The following is a 17,759-nucleotide window of genomic DNA, read 5'->3' as shown; positions in this document are numbered from 1 at the left end:
GCTCTATGGTTCTGTGATTCCATGAACCTCCTCAGGCAAGGAGTTCCACAGGTTGATTGTGTGCTGTGCGAAGAACTTCCTTTTATTTGTTTGCAAGCAGAACGATACAAGAAATACTCCCAATTGTTAAAATAGTTGTTCTCTGAGGTGCGCAGAAGCATCTGCAGAATGTCTGAGTGGGATTTTTACGTGTATATAAAGATTCGGTTGGTGTGTGTGTGTGTGTGTGTGTGTGTGTGACACACAGCTGCCCAGCACATTGTCAGACGTTGCTTGTGTATATGCACGATACAAGCACGCCTTTTCCCGGGGGGGGGAGGGGGAGGAATGGTGCAAGCCGGCATACTGCTATCTGAGCCGGGTTGTACATGGGATGAACCTGCTCCTGCTGGTCCCCATGCGTTGCCTCTTTAAGAGAGAGCGCGCGCGCGCGCGCGCGCGCGAGAGAGAGAGAGAGAGAGAGAGAGCAGTTGAGCGTCTGATTGGCTGGCGTCGCCAATATGGCTCTACCTATGGGGGGGAGGGGAAGGAGATAATACCTGAGTTTCTGATTGGCTGGCTTTGCCGACAAGGCTCCTGTCTCTTTAAGGAGGGCGGGGCGAATGGAGCGGCGTTTTTTTTTTTTTTTTTGGGTTGCTTCCGGCAACACAATTCTGTCCTGTTGGCCTCGGCTCCTTCCTCAACGCGCAGCTGCCCCTCCCCCACCGGCAGCCCCGTCCCGCCAGGTGAGAGCCCTGGGCTGGGGCCCCGCTGCTGTGTGCGGGGCAGGGCGCGGTGGGGGGGGCTCGTGCCTTTTCCAGACCTTCTCTAGCCCCCCAAGCGCGCGCGGGGGGAGGAGGGAGGGACCCCCCCGGGAGGGACCCCCCCTGCCCCCCAGCCCTAGGAGGGACCCCCCTGCCCCCCAGCCCTGTGCCTCCCTCCCCCCGCCCCCAGAGATGTTCAGGGATCCTTGAAAGTAACTTACCGTTTCTCACAGGTGCTGGCCTATTGCAAGCCGGGTCCCTGCCAGCTCTTCCAATAGCTCCCTGCCGGCTTTGGGTGCAGCTCCCGCCGCTGCTGCGCACCAAGTCGCACCCGCTCCCTTTCACCTCAGATCCTTGACAAACCGCCCCCCCCCCCCCAAAAAAAATCAAGGGAATGAACAATAGAATCTGACACGTGCCAAACAGGGCATTGCCTGTCAGTCTGGGCAGTGCTGGCTGCTGCTGCTCGTGGCTTTGGGCAAGTCTGAAAATGCAGGGACTCCTTAGAAAGGGTAGAAACGGCCCCATTAGTGTCCCCCGCAACCTGTTGAATGGTTTCTATATGTTCTGCTTAATGATCTTCTTAAATACTCCAGAAACAAATTTCCCCCTGTAAAACTCCTGTGTGGTAGCTGATGTATAAGTGCCCACCATTGTTCCATTATTTTTTTCCACCCATGTGTGGATTATTATTTTTTTACGTACTAGGAAGGTTTAATTACGTTTAAGTAAACACATGTATCTGATGAAGTGGGTCTTTGCCCACGAAAGCTTATGCTCCTACACTTCAGTTAGTCTATAAGGTGCCACAGGATTCCTCGCCGCTTAAGTAAACATGTAACTGCTGAACATTTCAGCGGTTACGTGCAGGGTGAGGGAGGCTGCTTCTGCCTGCCCCCTGCTCACATGTGCTGCTGTCTCTGATACAGAGGCATCAGCATGGGTGAAGAGTGGGGGCAGGCAGCTCCCTGAGTGCCGGTGCGTATGATGACCCAACTTTTAAGCCAGCTGCCTGCCCGTATTGGGAGTCTGCATGTAACTGTGAGGGTCAACTGATGAGCCAAGACTCATCGGTTAACCCTGTACACAATTACACTTTCACATCCCTATTATGTACACCAAGGCATGTGCAGATGTGCACCACCAGTAGAAACACATGCTGGCGGTTGTGGGCACTCTGCTAATCAGCTGGTTGACACCTGAATCTCCCCTGGGTAGCTACCCCAATGGGCATCTTACAGGGAACACTGGTGCCTATCATGCACATGGAGTTTCACTCCAGAAAAAGTGCACATGGTACACTTTTTAATGAAGTAAAACTGACTTAACTGTGTAGGATCATTGTAGAGCAGGCTAGGATGAGAAATAAAGGCTATTATATTAATATTAATTACAATAAAAGGAAAAGAAAAATTTAACTAGCCAAAGTGGTATTAGGATAGAATGTTATGGATGAGCCTTTACTCTGTGATATGAGATCTTAATTACCACAAACATCAGAACTGTAGTTGTACATCTCATATGCTTGTGTATAATGATGTATTGAGAGAGAAACTGCATTTTTAAAATATTTTCTGATTTTTTTTTTCATTTTAGATGTTTTAACTTTTGATCTGCTGTTCAAGATATTTCAAAGTTCTGAATACTCATTCTAGAACCTAGTGAATGAATGGCGACTGTGGATGATTTAAAATTTCAAGGTAAATTGTCAAATTACACTTATTAATTGGGCCAAAATGTTCATGTTAAAGAAAATAAATGACCGTAATTGAGTCTTTTTAAGTGGTTGTATCCTTTGCTTTGGTTCCCTGAGAATGTGAGTTTCAGTAACACAAGCTTACACAAATAATGTCTTTAACTGTTTCAGTCTTGCATTAGGGATGTAAGCAACTAGTCGACTATCTGATAAGCATGAGCTTATCAGATAGTCAACTAGTGTCTCGACAAGTTGCTTCTCCCATCCCTTGCTACCTCTATTAGAAGCAGCCAGGGGTGGGGAGCAGGAGCCGGTGCTGGGAGGAGCCAGTTTAAAAGCTGATTCCTGGCTCCTGCCCAGTCCCAGACGCTGCACATCTGCTGCTTAAATGTATTAAGAGCCTGTTGGCTCTTAATACATTTAAAAAGCAGAAGCACAGTGGGGTTACGGTCTGGGAGCTAAACCCACTGCAGCTCCCCCGCTTATTGACTAGTTGATGGAATTTCCATCGACTACTTGATTAAACTAAATGTAACATCCCCGTCTTGCATATTTATATATGTGCATTTAAAGCACTTAAGTGACTAAATGTGATCTTTAACTTGACTGAAAGCACTGGTTATACTGCATATTTGAAGCTGAGGCTGAGCAGAATTGGCCCTGTGGGTGCAGAGGTGGGAACATTTTCTCATAGGATCAGACACTGAAATGGGCATGGTGTCCAACTTGTTTTTAAAAGTAAAATTATTTCTGAATTAGATATCCTCAATCCCTCAGACCGTAACTTTAAGGGCTAAGGCTGTCTAATCATCAATCTGTTCTGCATGGGTGGGTGCGTGCAGCAGTGCACAGCTCCATTTGACTGCTTGTGGATATAAAGGTCTGTCCAGTGAATCTGACTGAAGAATAGGGATCTAAGACTGTGATATTTAGTTAGCATATAGAAGGCAGACTAGATGGAGAGGAGGTACAGCGCTCCATTAACTGAAAGAACACTCAGCTTAATTAAGCCAGTTCAGGCTTTAGGAAGCAATTCACACTGCACTAGTAACATGGACTCTAAGGCCTTGTCTACACTACAGAGTTTTGTTGACAACAGTCATCTTTTAATGACAAAACCGCATAGGTGTACATGCTACAGTGCTCCTTCCACCCACTGGAATACCCGCTGGCTTTGCTAACAATCACCTCAACGAGAGATGTAGAGCTTCTTCAGCAATGTTACATTGACAAAGTGTCAGCATAGCCCCTGTCCCTGGTTATGTTACTGTTAATGGCTTCTAGGGGGTGTCTCTCAGTGCCCATCCTTACTGGTGTTGTCAGCAGTATGAACTCTCTTGCCCTGCCTCCAGGCACACAAGCATCAATCCCTCCCCTTTTAAAGCTTTTGGAACTTTTGAAATCCCACCGCCTGTTTACTGGCATGGACAGCTCACTTTGCATGTTCCTAGCTGACCATAGCGTCTCCATGCAGCAAATACTCTCCCACATCACATCAGAGTTGTTGGTCCATTGGGAGAGGAGCCTGTGTAGTGCCAGCTCTGCTCCAGCCATAGGAATTTTGCTATGGTTTCATTCCCGTGGTATATTGGATAAAGGCTACGAATAGGACATGGATTTGTGTCATGCAAAGATAAAGGAGCTGAGGCAGGAATATCAGCAGAGAGTCAAGCCATTGTTTAGATGCTGCACCAAAGACCTGATGCTTCTATGATGACCTGAGCTCCATCCCCAGTGGCAGCCCTACTGCACTACCAAGAGCCCTGTGCATACTTTGCGCTTGGGGAGCTGAAGACTAGACTGTGGACTTAACCCTAAGGACAAAGTGGTGGTTGAGGAATTTGAGTAGGAGTACAAGATGGGACAAGTGACAGGGTCTTCCTGTACCATGGTGAGCCAGGACCTCTTTTTGACTCAGGAGGGTTCGAGCCAGTGCCAGCACTATGTCGCTGGCACACATGATGCAGGAGAGGGGAATTGTGGTAAGTGATCATTTTTGAAGTGATGCTACTCAGTTATGAGGTACAGCCAGTGGGATTGACAGCTACTGTGGACACCAGGGCAAGGTGTGGGAGGGGCCTGGCTCTGCACCCCCAAAAGGGATGGGGCTTCAGCAGGGGCGGTCCTAGACTAGCTGCCAGCAACTGGCACCCTAGGTGAACCATGCAATCGGCGCCCGCCCGCCCCCCCCCCCCAACCCCAAGGGCAGATATTGACTGAAGGTTTTGGTTCTGTGCTGGGGAGAGGGGGGCTGGGGATGGAGTTCTGTGTCTGGTGACCGAGGGGCTGGGGTTGGAGTTCGGTGGCTGGGGATGCAGTTCGGGGGCTGGGGGCCTGGGGGCCTGGGGATGGAGTTCGGGGGCTGGGAAGAGGGATCAGGGTGTCAGTTGGGGGAGAGATTCCCCTGCACCCGCCTCCTTCCAAGATCCCACTCACCCAGAAAGAAGCTGGCATGCGCCTTTCTCGGGGTGACACCCCCCCTGTGGGGAAGGGGAAACCCCTGCATTCCTCCGACCTCACCCCCGCGTTTCTCCTTCCCTGGGGCCTGCCCTCTGCAGCACAGGGGAAATCCCTCCCGCATGCTGCCTCTCCCAGGACTTACCCCCCTCCTGGCTGCAGGGAAGGCGTGGGAAATTGAAGGGGCATGGTTTGGAATTTGGCATCCCATGCAACTTGGCGCCCTAGGCGGCTGCCTAGTTTGCCTATAGGCACGGGCCGCCCCTGGGCCTCAGGTGGAAGAGGTAGGGCTGGGGCAGCCAGTCCTCAGCACTGCCCAGACCACGGTGCCACCCATCTCCCCCCAACCCCCCAGAGCCCCACGAATCAAAGGGGTTTGGGGCTCCAGCTGCCAATGCTGCTACTGTATCAGCAGCAGTGGCGAGAACCCCAAGTCCCTTAGAATCACTGAGCCCCAGGGCAATTTTGTCCTGTTCCTCCTCCTCCTCTCCATTGGCAGGCCTGGTTACAGCTATCCTTTGTTTTGTTATATGCTAGAAGTGGGGAAAGGAATAGAAATGTACACAACTAGCTGTGTCTGTGCGTAGTTCACTTTCCCCAGTGCAACTATGCAGTGGGCAAAACACAGTGCTAATGCACACCAAGTTTTTATAAGAATCCTCCAGAGAGCTCTCAGGGAAACTTTCTTAGAGGTACTTGTTGATTCTCTGCTGAAAGTTCCTTGGCAGAGCTGCTTTAATCCTTCTCCCATTGTAGGAAACTTTCCTTCACCAATCAGGAATCTTTTGTGCAGGGACCAAAGTGGTACACTGGCAGACAGCATAGGGACTTGGTCTGAAGCCTCATGCATGCAGGAGATGCATCCTTGCTTGCCCTCTGATGCTGATATCTCTCTCCTGTGACCCTGCCTGTAGAAAATGGTGGCAGAATTTACAATTTTGTCCCTATTAATTTGCAGCATTCCTCTTAAAAACACACCTAGACCCTTTTCCCCCATCTTCAGCACCCTTCCCCCTTCCTCCCAGGCAGATGTTTGCAGAGATGTGTGAAACATTCATATTTTACTATCATGATTTGATGGGGTGGGTTCACTAAAAATCCTGTTCCGGCTGATTTTCTTGTGCTTCTGCAGACGTGGTCTTCAGGGGTACCGCATATACACCCACGGAGCACCTCCACCAGATAAGGAAGCTACAGGGAGGAGCAAGGATGACATGTTTTGAGAGGGGACTCCAATCCTCAGTCACTGAAAAACAAGAACACAGAGCATGGAGAGAGACTGCAAATGAAAATTGTAAGATAAGCAGGACAGGAAGAAGAGCCATGAGCAAATTTTAATGGCCCAGAAGCAGATGAGTGATGGAGGATCAAATGCAGATGATGAATTCCCTAATAGCATTGCAGGAGCTGGAGAAAAATTGGCATAAAATGCAAACAGATGTCCATGGAATGATGGGATAGAAAAAACTGCATCATGGGATGTTGAGCCCACACCCACAATGCATTGTGATGCACTCTAGCTCTACCCACATCCTACCTGTAGAAGGTGGCAAGTAGCACAATGAAAGAGCTGCTCACAGAACAATGCTTTCTTAATGCCAGAACAGCAAATGGAAATGTGCTCCACTAACAAAATGAGTACTGTGTGAACATGCACATGTGATGTAATTATAGCAGTTTTGGATTGTTGGCGTAACTTGTGTTGACAAAACTCTGTAGCGATTGATGATGTATCCGTCTTAAAAAGAAGCTTTTTGAGTAATGAATGCCAACTATTATTTTTTTAAACCTGAAAATCATCAGTTGCAATGTGTTTATTTTCAGAATTTGATGATGCAGCTAATTTGCTGGCAGGAAAACCAGATGCCACTACAATAAGTATTGATGAGGCTAGTGAAAATGCCAAGAATCAGTATGGCCTTCTGCAAGACTCTGGGAGAGAGGAGGATGATGAGTTATTGGGAACAGACTCAGACAAAACTGAGGTAACAATTGCACATTTATAATGCCTCCATCAACATGATGTATCTAAATATCCATTACAACACTTTTATCAGTAAGAAGGTGTGATGGGATGGGACGGGTCTGGGCACGTCTGAGGGCATCCGCTCAGGGCGAATCGCTCAAACGCGGGGCTCCTTAGAGCCCCAGACTGGAGACCTTCCTAAATAGGCCACAAACCAGTCACACTGAGCGCTTCAGCTGCCAATCTGACCAGCCATGAGCAAAATCCCTCCCACACCCCAGCTCTTCCTATGCCCCAATCAGCCCCAGGCCTAACACACAGGTGAGGGGTTTTAGAACCCAATCTCACCTACCCCGAATGGGTTCTTCCAGTCTCAAGAAACCAGACACAGTTCCCAGGTCAATTTACCCTCTGGAACTTATCCACAAGATCACATTGAGCCAATCCTTTAGAACAGTGGTCCCCAACCTTTTCAGGTTGGCGGGCGCCAGCGGCCCCCCCCATAGCCACGCGCCCGGGGCCGAGGCCCCCCCCATAGCCACGTGCCCGGGGCTGGGGCCGGGGCCCCCCCCCAGCAAGTGCCGCGCGCCCGGGGCTGGCGCGCCCTCCCTCCCCCGTAAGTGCCACGGGGCCCAGGCCGGGGCACGCGTGGTGCCCCCGGGGGCGGGGCCAAGGCCGGCACCGGAGCCGGCAAGGGCACGCGCGGTGCCCCCGGGGGCGGGGCCAAGGCCGGAGCCGGAGCCGGCAAGGGCACGTGCGGCGCCCCCGGGGCCGGGACCGGCCATGCGCCCGGGGCTGGCACCTGCCAGCCCAGATTGCTCCGCGGGCGCATGTAAAGAGCCCGGCGGGCGCCATGGCGCCCGCGGGCACCGGGTTGGGGACCACAGCTTTAGAATATAAAATCTAAAAGTTTATTATTAAAAGAGAGAAAAGCATGAGAGTAAGATTGTTAAAGGATAATACATTACATGGATCGAATCACCCAGTTCTCGATGCAGGCTCTTAGCAGAGATGTTATAAACGACTATCTTAAAAGTCTCTGGTGTACATCCTATGTCAGGATAGGTCCACGTTTCTTTCTGGTTCATTGTTCCCTGCAAGGCTGCATCTGGGATCAAGAGCTAAACTGAAGACCACCTGGAGGATGCCACATTGCACTTATATATCCATTCGTGGTCTCTTCCAAGCTGTAGCAGGTCACTTGGTCAGGGATCTATCCTTGTTTCACATGTTTGCAGCCATTATGCCCTGGCTGGTTTGCAGGTAGCCAGACACATTCGTTCAGGTGTGTCTCTGGCACTTAGAGATCTATTGTCCATGAAGCCCCACTAATTAGCATGGCCATTGAACGAACATTCCTGGCACATAGCTCTGCCTCAGACAGAGCATTTTCCAGCATCAGCACAGAGTATGTATTTATAACTCCACATACAGATATTATACAGGTACATGAGTAGCACATACAGAATCAGTAGAACAAAAGCTTTCATTCAACGGCTCACATGACCCCCCCTTTGTACAGACTTTTGGAGCAAACTCTCCCCCCTACCCCACATGGGGCGACAGTGATCCTTAGCATCCAATAATGTGATAGGAGGAAACTTCCATGCTGGCCCTGCCAGTACTGATGGAAGTGCATATTTTAATTCCCATTTAAACCTATTTATAATAGGGGTACACATTGGGTACATCAGCTTATCTATATATTTGCCTAGTATTACAACAGGCTTCATACGAACACTAGCAAATCAGTACAAAATAAAATTTCATACAATGTGTTGTTTATACTATACACTGAAAAATAAATATAATAGCATTTTGAATATAAATGTATCTTATAATTACATGGTAAAAAGAGAAAGTAAGCAATTTTTCCTTAATACTGTGCAGTGATGCTTTTCTTTTTATGTCTGATTTTGTAAGTGGGTAGCGCTTTTTTTTTTAATGAGGTCAAACGTGAAGGTATGCAAGGGAAATCAAACTCCTGAAGGAGGTACAGTAGTCTGGAAAGGTTGAAAGCCACTGTATTATAAGAAGCTGAGATGTTGACTTCAAGTGAGTTGATAGCAATACAGTATTGGGAGTGAGTGGCGGTATTAACACTTGTAAAGCTAGTTGAACAAGACACTAATGAATTAATGGAAGTTATGTTATTTGTAAACCTCCTGACCAAAAAAGGTAGTAGGAATCATAATAAATTTTCATATCTAGAATATGCATCCCCAATGGAAAATATCTTCTGCCATTAACAAACACCAGAGAAAGCATGAAATAATTCTTTTACTTCCAGCTATTCTAACGATTATGTAAATATTACTAGGCTTTAAAGTAAATTGGTTGATTGTAATAATTGCTATTGAATTATCTTTCCAATCTTAAAGTTACTTGCAGGACAGAAGAAAAGTGCCCCCTTCTGGACATTTGAATATTACCAGACTTTCTTTGATGTGGATACATACCAGGTTTGTATTAGTTTTTAATATTAATATCTTACTTCATACAAAGGGAATTATACTGATTTAATAGTTTTAATGGTGGACTAATATTTATAGATGATTTATAATTATTTCATAGTGCATTTTGTTTTCAATAACATTTATATTTTTTCCTAGGTCCTAGACAGAATAAAAGGCTCAGTTTTCCCAATACCAGGGAGAAACTTTGTAAGACTATATATCCGCAGTAATCCAGATCTTTATGGTGTGTACCAATTGTAACATTAATATTTTTTAATAGCTAAATTCTTGAAGTTCGTCCTGTTGTTCAAAATTAATACATGGGTGGAGGTGTAATAGATAGATCTTGTTTAAATTGATTTGTTTCCATTTAAGGTCCCTTTTGGATATGTGCAACATTAGTCTTTGCCATTGCTATTAGTGGTAATCTTTCAAATTTCTTCATCCATCTGGGTAAATCTTCATACCAGTATGTGCCTGAGTTCAGAAAAGGTGTGTAAGTAGTTCTCATTTTCCTTTTTCCTTGTCTCATAACTTTTTTAACCAATAAAACTGTATGTAAAAGTCCAAGCTTTGCTTTATCATAATGTTTTGATAACTGTCTCTTTCCACTTCGGGAGATGCAAAAATAATCCATTCAAGTTGCAGGTACAGTAAACTTCCGATAATCCAGCACCGTTAGGACCCAGGGGATGCCGGATTATCAAATATGCCAGACTATCAGAAGGGGGGGGCTATGAGGGGTCTAGGGTGGAGTGTGGGGGATGCCATCCCAGACCCCTCATGGCCCCCCCTTCTGATAGTCCGGCTCTGCCCCAGGCGTCCCCGATTCAGCCGCTGCTGGTCAGTTTCAGCAGCGGCTGAATTGGGGACACCTGCAGCAGAGAACTGGGGTGCTGCCCCTAGCGGCTGCGGGACGAACCTAGCAGCACTCCAGCTGCTCTTGGGGATGCCTGGGACAGAGCAGCTGGGGTGCTGCCGGGTTGGTCCCGCAGCCCCTAGGGGCAACGCTACAGGACCAACCCGGCAGCACACCAGCTGCTCTGCCCCCAGCTTCCCCTATTCAGCTGTTGGTCAGTTTCAGCAGCAGCTGAATCAGGGAAACCGGGCGCAGAGCAGCTCCAATTGTCCGGCTGCCCCAGCACTTTCGGGTTCCTCATGGTGCCGGGCCATCAGGAGTGCTGGAGCATTGGATGCCGGGCCAATGGAGTTTTACTGTATGTAGATATCTCTCGGGAGACCATATTCATATAAGCAGTTAAACAGAATTTCAGCAGATCATACAGTGATAATCACTTAGTCTGCTTACCTAAGGATTTGAAGTTCCTACTTCATGATGGGATACAAAACCAGTAAAGGAAGCTTAATTAGCATTTATTGCTCTATTGAATCTAAAGAGTGGGAAAGTAATTGCCTTCCCCTTGGCTCTAATTTATATTATGGAAGAGAATGCAATATCCATGAAGGAATATTTATTGGAAATGTATGACCTATTTAAAGGAGCACTGTTAATTTATAATAAATTAGTTAAAAGTAGTATCAGAAACTAATCTTTTGAGTTCCCCCTACCAGTTTTGTGGTCCTTAGTCACGTTTTTGTATTTTAAGTGAGTTTTTCTTTCCATTCTTCCCCATGCAAATGACAGATTGAGTACCCACAGAAAATACTGAAATTGATTTCATTTTTATATAATCAAAGTAAAAACCACTGAAAGCAGAAAAATAACTTTCTTCCTATAATCTTAAGTATTAGTGGTAGGCTTAAAAAGGACATAAATGCAAAAGTTGCCATTATTCCATAAAGTAACTGTGGTTGTCCCTACTATTTTTTTGTTACGTTAGCTCTTCAGTTTTAAGAAAAAGATTAAATTAGAGATGGGGGTTTAGTAATACTAAACCTCTTTCCCGTCTCTTTATAGTGTCCATAGCTGCAACAGCCATCTACGCTTATGCTTGGCTGGTTCCTCTGGCTCTCTGGGGATTCCTTATGTGGAGAAATAGCAAAGTTATGAACATAGTCTCCTACTCGTTTCTTGAGATAGTGTGCGTCTACGGCTACTCACTCTTCATTTATATTCCAACAGCAGTAAGTATGGCCTACAGATGTATTATGAAACTTCTAAAAAGTTTTTATTAAATATGGTTGTCTGACTGAGAAACCTGCATGGTTGCATTGGCTGGTATTTGTTTTTACCTTCCAAATGAAAAGGTTAGCTGGAAAGTACATGACATTCATATGTATGTCCTCTTAACTAAAGAGCCATGAGTACCCTAACTTGTTAAACTATATGACAGACTTTATTGCATATTTATACCATTTATTTCTGTTAGCAGGAATATTAAACCTGCTCATCTGGGTGATTTTTTTTTTCTCTAGTGGATGCAGACTACAGGACAGTTGGTCTCCTGAAAAAATGTCACTAGTTCAACAGATTTTACCACTTAAAGTAGAATTCTTCATTTTAGAGAATATCTCAGGGACTGGTAAATTCTTTCAAACCAGGGAAACTCTTTTAAAAGTGCTCTCGTTGTAAGCTTTATTTAGTACAATTATTTCTTTGGTTCCAGCTAGTAAACCGTGTTGTTGATGCAGCTAATGGAGAGTCTCCTCTTAGCTCAAGTGATAGAAACCGTTTTATGTTTTGGTGCCAAATGAAGCGTGAATAGTGTGTGCTAAGAGTCCTGAGGAAAGGATGTGATATATAGAGCAGCAGTGCCAGAAACAGTGAATTAAATACATGTATCTTGATATTTAATAAGGCCTTTTCTCTCTCTCTTTTTTAAAACAGATTTTGTGGATTATTCCACAAAAAATTGTACGCTGGATCTTGCTAATGTTCGCGCTCTGCCTTTCGGGCTCTGTTTTAGTAATGACATTTTGGCCTGCTGTTAGAGATGATAACCGTAGGATTGCACTGGCTACTGTGGTGACCGTAGTGTTTCTTCACGCCCTGCTTGCTATTGGTTGTTTGGTATGTTAATGTTTTTTTTAATATCTTTTTTTTTCTTTAAATCAATCCTGTACAGTAGCAGCATTGTATTAACATTAAGGGGGTTTGTAGAGCTTTTTGTTTAAGCAGATCTCTTGATAATTGCAAAAGATAAATATAAGGAAACTGTCTTGAAGAAATCTCAATACATATGATAGGCATGAATATTCAAACACAGCGCACAGATTTATGTAGCCCTCTCTCCTAGAGTTCCTACAATAAAAAGTAGCAATGATGGGTTTATATATATATAAATTGTTCCTAGATAGCAGTCTGAAGTATACCTTACATTTATGACAGCAACATTTTAAATCATTAACCTATATCATATGCAATTAACATCTTATCCAGGTAAGCTAAAGATTCATTTAAAAAAGATGAATGTATGTTCAGTGTATACTGTTTTGAACATTCTTTGTGAGTTCTGATTATGGGTAAGATACAAATCTGCTATAAACTAGCTCCAGTAGAAGAAGAGGAAAATCTAGTGCAAAGTGTAATGTAGAGAACATAATCTATTTTTTGGGCTCTCTCAGCCCACTTTTATACAAAAGCTAGAGAGGCATCATCCAAGTCTCATGTTTAATAGCTACATTCTTTGTACTACAGGTTTGAACCCAAGAAAGTCTGTTAAACCCGTTGTTCTCTATTTATTTTGGAAGGCCAATGCAAATTATACTGCATGGAGTTCATAATCCTGGCTCCGATGAAGTCAATAGGAGTTCTGCCATCGACTTCAGAGGGGCCAGGATTTCACCAGCAGTATCCAGTGGAAGTTCAGCAGGGTCTCTGTATTGTGGGTATTTTTGTTTTCTTCTCCAACTGTAAAGTAATAATTTAATAAATTGACATACAACTTGTTTCATTCTAAATAATATCTTAATCCTAGTTTTTAAGTGTGATTCTGTACCTTTTTATTAAGCGTCATCTACAGAAACCCTTTGAATTAACAACTTTGTGACTTTTCAAAGAGCAAAAATTTGCCTAAATGCTAAAACTGTATCCTGAATAATTATAACTTGTGAAAAGGAACATGTCAAGGCATAGAGAGAAGTGGCCTTGTTTCTAACTCATTCTTACTCCCGTCTAATAATGTAGGCATACTTTTTTGATGCTCCTGACCTTGATGTTCTTACACCTACTGTAGCTGCTCAAAATGGAACAATAACAACAAAGACTCAGTAAATAAGGTAAGAATTACAGCTGTCAAGAGATTACAAATGTTAATTAAAATTAATCTTGATTAATTGCATGATTAATCAGAGTTAATAGAATACAAAAAATGAAAAATATGTAACTAAATGTATTTTCAGACATTGATTTTGATTAAAATACAGAACAGAGTACAGTGCTCACTTCATATTTTTATTACAAATGTTTGTACTGTAAAAAATAAAAAATAGTATTTTTCTGTTCACCTCCATACACGTACTGTAGTGCAATCTCTTTATGATTAAAGTCGAACTTACAAATATAGATTTATATTTTGTTACATAACTGCACTCAAAAGCAAAAAAATGTGAAACTTGAGAACATACAAGTCCACTGTAGTATTTTTGTTCAACCAGTCACTCAAACACGTTTGTGTTTGCAGGTAATAATGCTGTCCACATCTTGTTTACAATGTCACCTGAAAGTGAGAACACGTGTTTGCATGGCACAAGATATTTATATACCAGATGTGCTAAAGATTTACATGTCCCTTCATGTCTCAGCCACCTTTCCAGAGGACATGCGTACATGCTGATGATGACTTCGGCTGGATAACTGTCTAAAGTAGTGTGGACCAACATATGTTCACTTTGATCATCTGAATCATATACCACCAGCAGAAGGTTGACTTTTCATTTTTGGTGGTTTGGGTTCTGTTTCCACATCAGTGTGTTGCTCTTTTAAGACTTACGAAAGCATTCTCCAGGCCTCCTCCCTTTCAGATTTTGGAAGGCACTACAGATTCTTAAACTTTGGCATCTTCCTTGTGTTTAGTCAAATTGGCAGTGAAAGTATTTTTAAACCAAACGTGCTGGGTCATCATCCAAGACAGCTGTAACATGAAATATATGGCAGAATGCAGGTAAAACAGAGCCAGAGACATACTATTGTTCCCCAAGGAGTTCAGTCAAATGTAATTTAAAAAAAAAAAAATTAAACAAGCATCAGCGTGGAAGCATGTCATCTCGAATGGTGGCTGAAGCATGAAAGGGAATACAAATGTTTAGCATATCTGACACGTATATAGCTTGCAATGCTGGCTACAAAAATTCATGTTAAAGTTTTGTTTTCGCTTTCAAGTGATGTAAATAAGAAGCCAGCAGCATTATCTCCCGTAAACATAAACAAACTTGTTTGTCTTAGCAATTGGCTGAACAAGAAGTAGGACTGAGTGGACTTGTAGGCTCTATAATTTTGCATTGTTTTTGAGGGTAGTTATGTATAAAAAATTCTACATATGTAACTTGCACTTTTACAATAAAGAGATTGAGTTATGGTACTTTAATGAGGTGAATTGAAATACTATTCCTATTTATCATTTTTACAGTGCAAATATTCATCATAATATAAAGAGAACGCTGAACACTTAATATTCGGTGTTGTAATTGAAATCAATATATTTGAAAATGTAGAAAAACATTCACAATATTAAATAAATAGAATACCAATTGAAATTTAACAATGTGATTAAAACTGTGATTAATCATGATTAACTCAAAAAATTCATCATGTGAGTTAACTGCAATTGATCAACAGTCGTAGTAAGAATTGATTTTTTCAGTCACCTTTTCAAGAAATCTTGCCAGTATTAGGAACACAAATGTCTGGAGCCATATTTGCTGAACTTGAGTTACTACAAGTAAGTTGAAAAGAGTCTGTGTATCTTGTTAGAAATCTAAGTGTGCAACTCAGTATTCAATAATGTTCCTTCTTAATGTGTATTATGGCTATTAAAAGCATCCAAGGAAGAGTTTTTACCTTTTTGTGATGTTTATCCTCAGTAAATGAATACTACCAAAATATTACAAAATAAATCGATGTAATAAATATGTCTTTGGTAAGACTTTTTCCGCCACTTAAAACTGTATGTGCTGAGGAGACAGAGGTAACTAAAAGTAAATACATACTGTACACACCAAAATCTTTAAATAAATAAATAAATAAATATATATAGAGAGAGAGAGGCAGTCCCCGGGTTACGTACAAGATAGGGACTGTAGGTTTGTTCTTAAGTTGAATTTGTATGCAAGTCGGAACTGGTACATATTGTAGGGGAAACTCTAGCCAAACATTTCTCCAGAGCTCAGTTTTATTCTCCCACACCTCACTTCCCTCAGTCCTTTATTCTCAAGCTGAGGTGTCTGCTGAGAAAAGCCGCTCCGAGTCTCCCTGGTCTGCTGGGAGGGGCGCTAGCTTCGCGTCCCCCTGGTCTGCTGGGGGGAAGCAGCTAGTGTGGGGTTGCCTCACCCCGTTTGTAAGTAGGGATCCGATGTAAGTCGGATCCGTGTAACCCAGGGACTGCCTGTATATATATATATATAGGGTTAATAAATCATCCCTGTGTTTCATTAACATTCAAGTCAGAAGATAGATTTAGACAGTTCTCTAACTTTTACATGATAGTTTTAAAAGCATCAGCTCCTGTATAAAAGGTCTAGATATTCTAGATGCTCTTTGAACATATTTCTCTCAGTATCTAAGAGAGCAATATGGACTGAATTCCACATGTGGGATGGTGTGAATTCTTGTTTCTTGATAGCCAGGGATACTAGCAAGCAAAACTACATTTGGATTCAGAATATGGGTAGAAGGCATGGGTGCTGGTCCAGGAAATGCTAAAGACCAAGTGCAGATGGGTGAGTGTGAAGCAAATAAGTACAGTATTATTATTACTTATTGGATCACCACTTGTTCTTAGACTTTTCTCATTGGCCTTTGCTGAGATTAACTGGCTGCAGGCACAACCTACCTTACCACGATTATGGATAATGAATAAACTGAAGATTTTACATTCCTCCAAAAGGCAGTTTTCTCCTAAGTGATGAATAGAATGATACAATAGAACTCTTTTTAGATGCAGATGCACATATACTCTTTAATCTTTTACCTGTTAAGCATTTTCATATTGATAGGTGCTACTTCTCTGTTTTTCAGATTTAAATGCCTGTATTCCCCATCTGTACAATAATTTTATTTTAGATATTTTTTCACTGAAGAAAATGGATATTTCAAAAATGGAAAAAAGAAGGAACAGCCTATGCATTTACATGACTTATGGACAACTACATGCTCATCAGAACACTAGTTAAATGTGTATTACTGCTGATCTTATTTCTTATACAGGGTTTTTTTCTTTCTGTTCTTAATTTCTGCATACCTTGCACTCATTGCAGTGTATGTCTCAGAATAAAATGTTCCAGAGGGTGGTTTTGAATTTTAATTCTTTCAGAGGTGAATGATGTTTGTTAATGCTCGTTTGTTTTTTGTTTTTTCCTTTTTCCTCCTAAAAAGCTTGTACAGTTTCACTTCTGTCAGTCTGTTGGGATACATGCAGTGCTCTTTTTGTGACGGTGCTGCCCGGAACGGCATACCGTCACCTATTTTCCCAGCCCAGAGAAAGGAAATGGGAATTCCCCCGCATGTACTGGCACCTGTTTTCCTCGGGCTGCTTGGTTCCCAATGGAAGCCTGCTGGGGATGTAGGGCGTGTTTTTTGTTTTTTCTTCTGCTCCCAGTGTGGCACTGTGGTCCCCAGCGCAGGTTGTTGTTTTTTTGCACAGCAGGTTTGCCCCAGAGTACTGGCACCTTTTTTTTCTTACAAAAAAAGCACTGGATACACACATTTTAGATTGGTCTTGTCAGACAAAAATAACTACAAAGCAAGATGGAGGAGAGAATTTTGCTGAATTAATTATAAATCTCACTTTAAAAAATACTTATGAAATCTTAAAATGTTATTTTAAAATATCAGACATTTAATGCCAGATGTAAGGTTTCCTGTGGAACTTTTATTTGAGCCACTTGCATATATGCACTAATAGTATGCGACTGTGGATTCTGTTTTCCACAGGACCCCTGCCTCATTCAGTGAATTTAGCAACTGGTTATTGGGATGGGACATCGCCACCCCGCCCGCTGCCTTGTTCATGGCATGGGGGCCTATATGCTGGCCCTGCCCCCAGTGCTCAGGCGCTGCACGGGCAGCCTCCCATCACAGGCGCTGGGCTGGGCAGGTGCCCCGCAGCAAGCAAGAAGGGGGTGAGGAGGGGGCTGGATTGCCGGAAGCCCGCACCGCTTGATGCACGGTACAGATGAGCTACGGCATGCCGAAAGGGGGCGGGGTGAAGGGCAGGGAAAGGGAGGAGAAAGAGGAAACTCTTCCCCCCAGCCGGGGGGAGGAGGGTTGATGTGGCCCACCGGGAGCTAACAGTGTGTGATGGGGCAGGGCTGCGTGGAACTGA

The 17,759-nt window shown here is 43.6% G+C and overlaps 1 protein-coding gene across 3 annotated transcripts; it reads left to right on the top strand.

Annotated features, from left to right (window-relative positions):
* Positions 1-598: 598 nt before the first annotated feature.
* YIPF1 (Yip1 domain family member 1) lies at positions 599-16,739 on the top strand. Of its 3 annotated transcripts, none has more exons than XM_075936019.1 (10): positions 599-725; positions 2,340-2,443; positions 6,721-6,881; positions 9,244-9,324; positions 9,475-9,562; positions 9,694-9,810; positions 11,237-11,403; positions 12,107-12,289; positions 13,406-13,497; positions 16,499-16,739. In XM_075936019.1, the coding sequence occupies exons 2-9, from the start codon at positions 2,413-2,415 to the stop codon at positions 13,490-13,492; spliced, it is 915 nt and encodes a 304-aa protein (XP_075792134.1). In that variant the 5' UTR covers positions 599-725; positions 2,340-2,412; the 3' UTR covers positions 13,493-13,497; positions 16,499-16,739. The 3 variants fall into 3 exon arrangements, with proteins under 3 accessions (XP_075792134.1, XP_075792133.1, XP_075792135.1); XM_075936018.1 differs by having other exon boundaries at positions 16,454-16,739; XM_075936020.1 differs by lacking the exon at positions 16,499-16,739 and adding an exon at positions 13,902-16,427.
* The last annotated feature ends 1,020 nt before the right edge of the window (positions 16,740-17,759 follow it).

Source organism: Pelodiscus sinensis, chromosome 9 (genome assembly GCF_049634645.1).
Source record: "Pelodiscus sinensis isolate JC-2024 chromosome 9, ASM4963464v1, whole genome shotgun sequence".
NCBI classification, from domain to species: domain Eukaryota; kingdom Metazoa; phylum Chordata; order Testudines; family Trionychidae; genus Pelodiscus; species Pelodiscus sinensis.
Note: the sequence above shows the minus strand (reverse complement) of the source record. Positions and strands in the feature narration are given on the sequence as shown.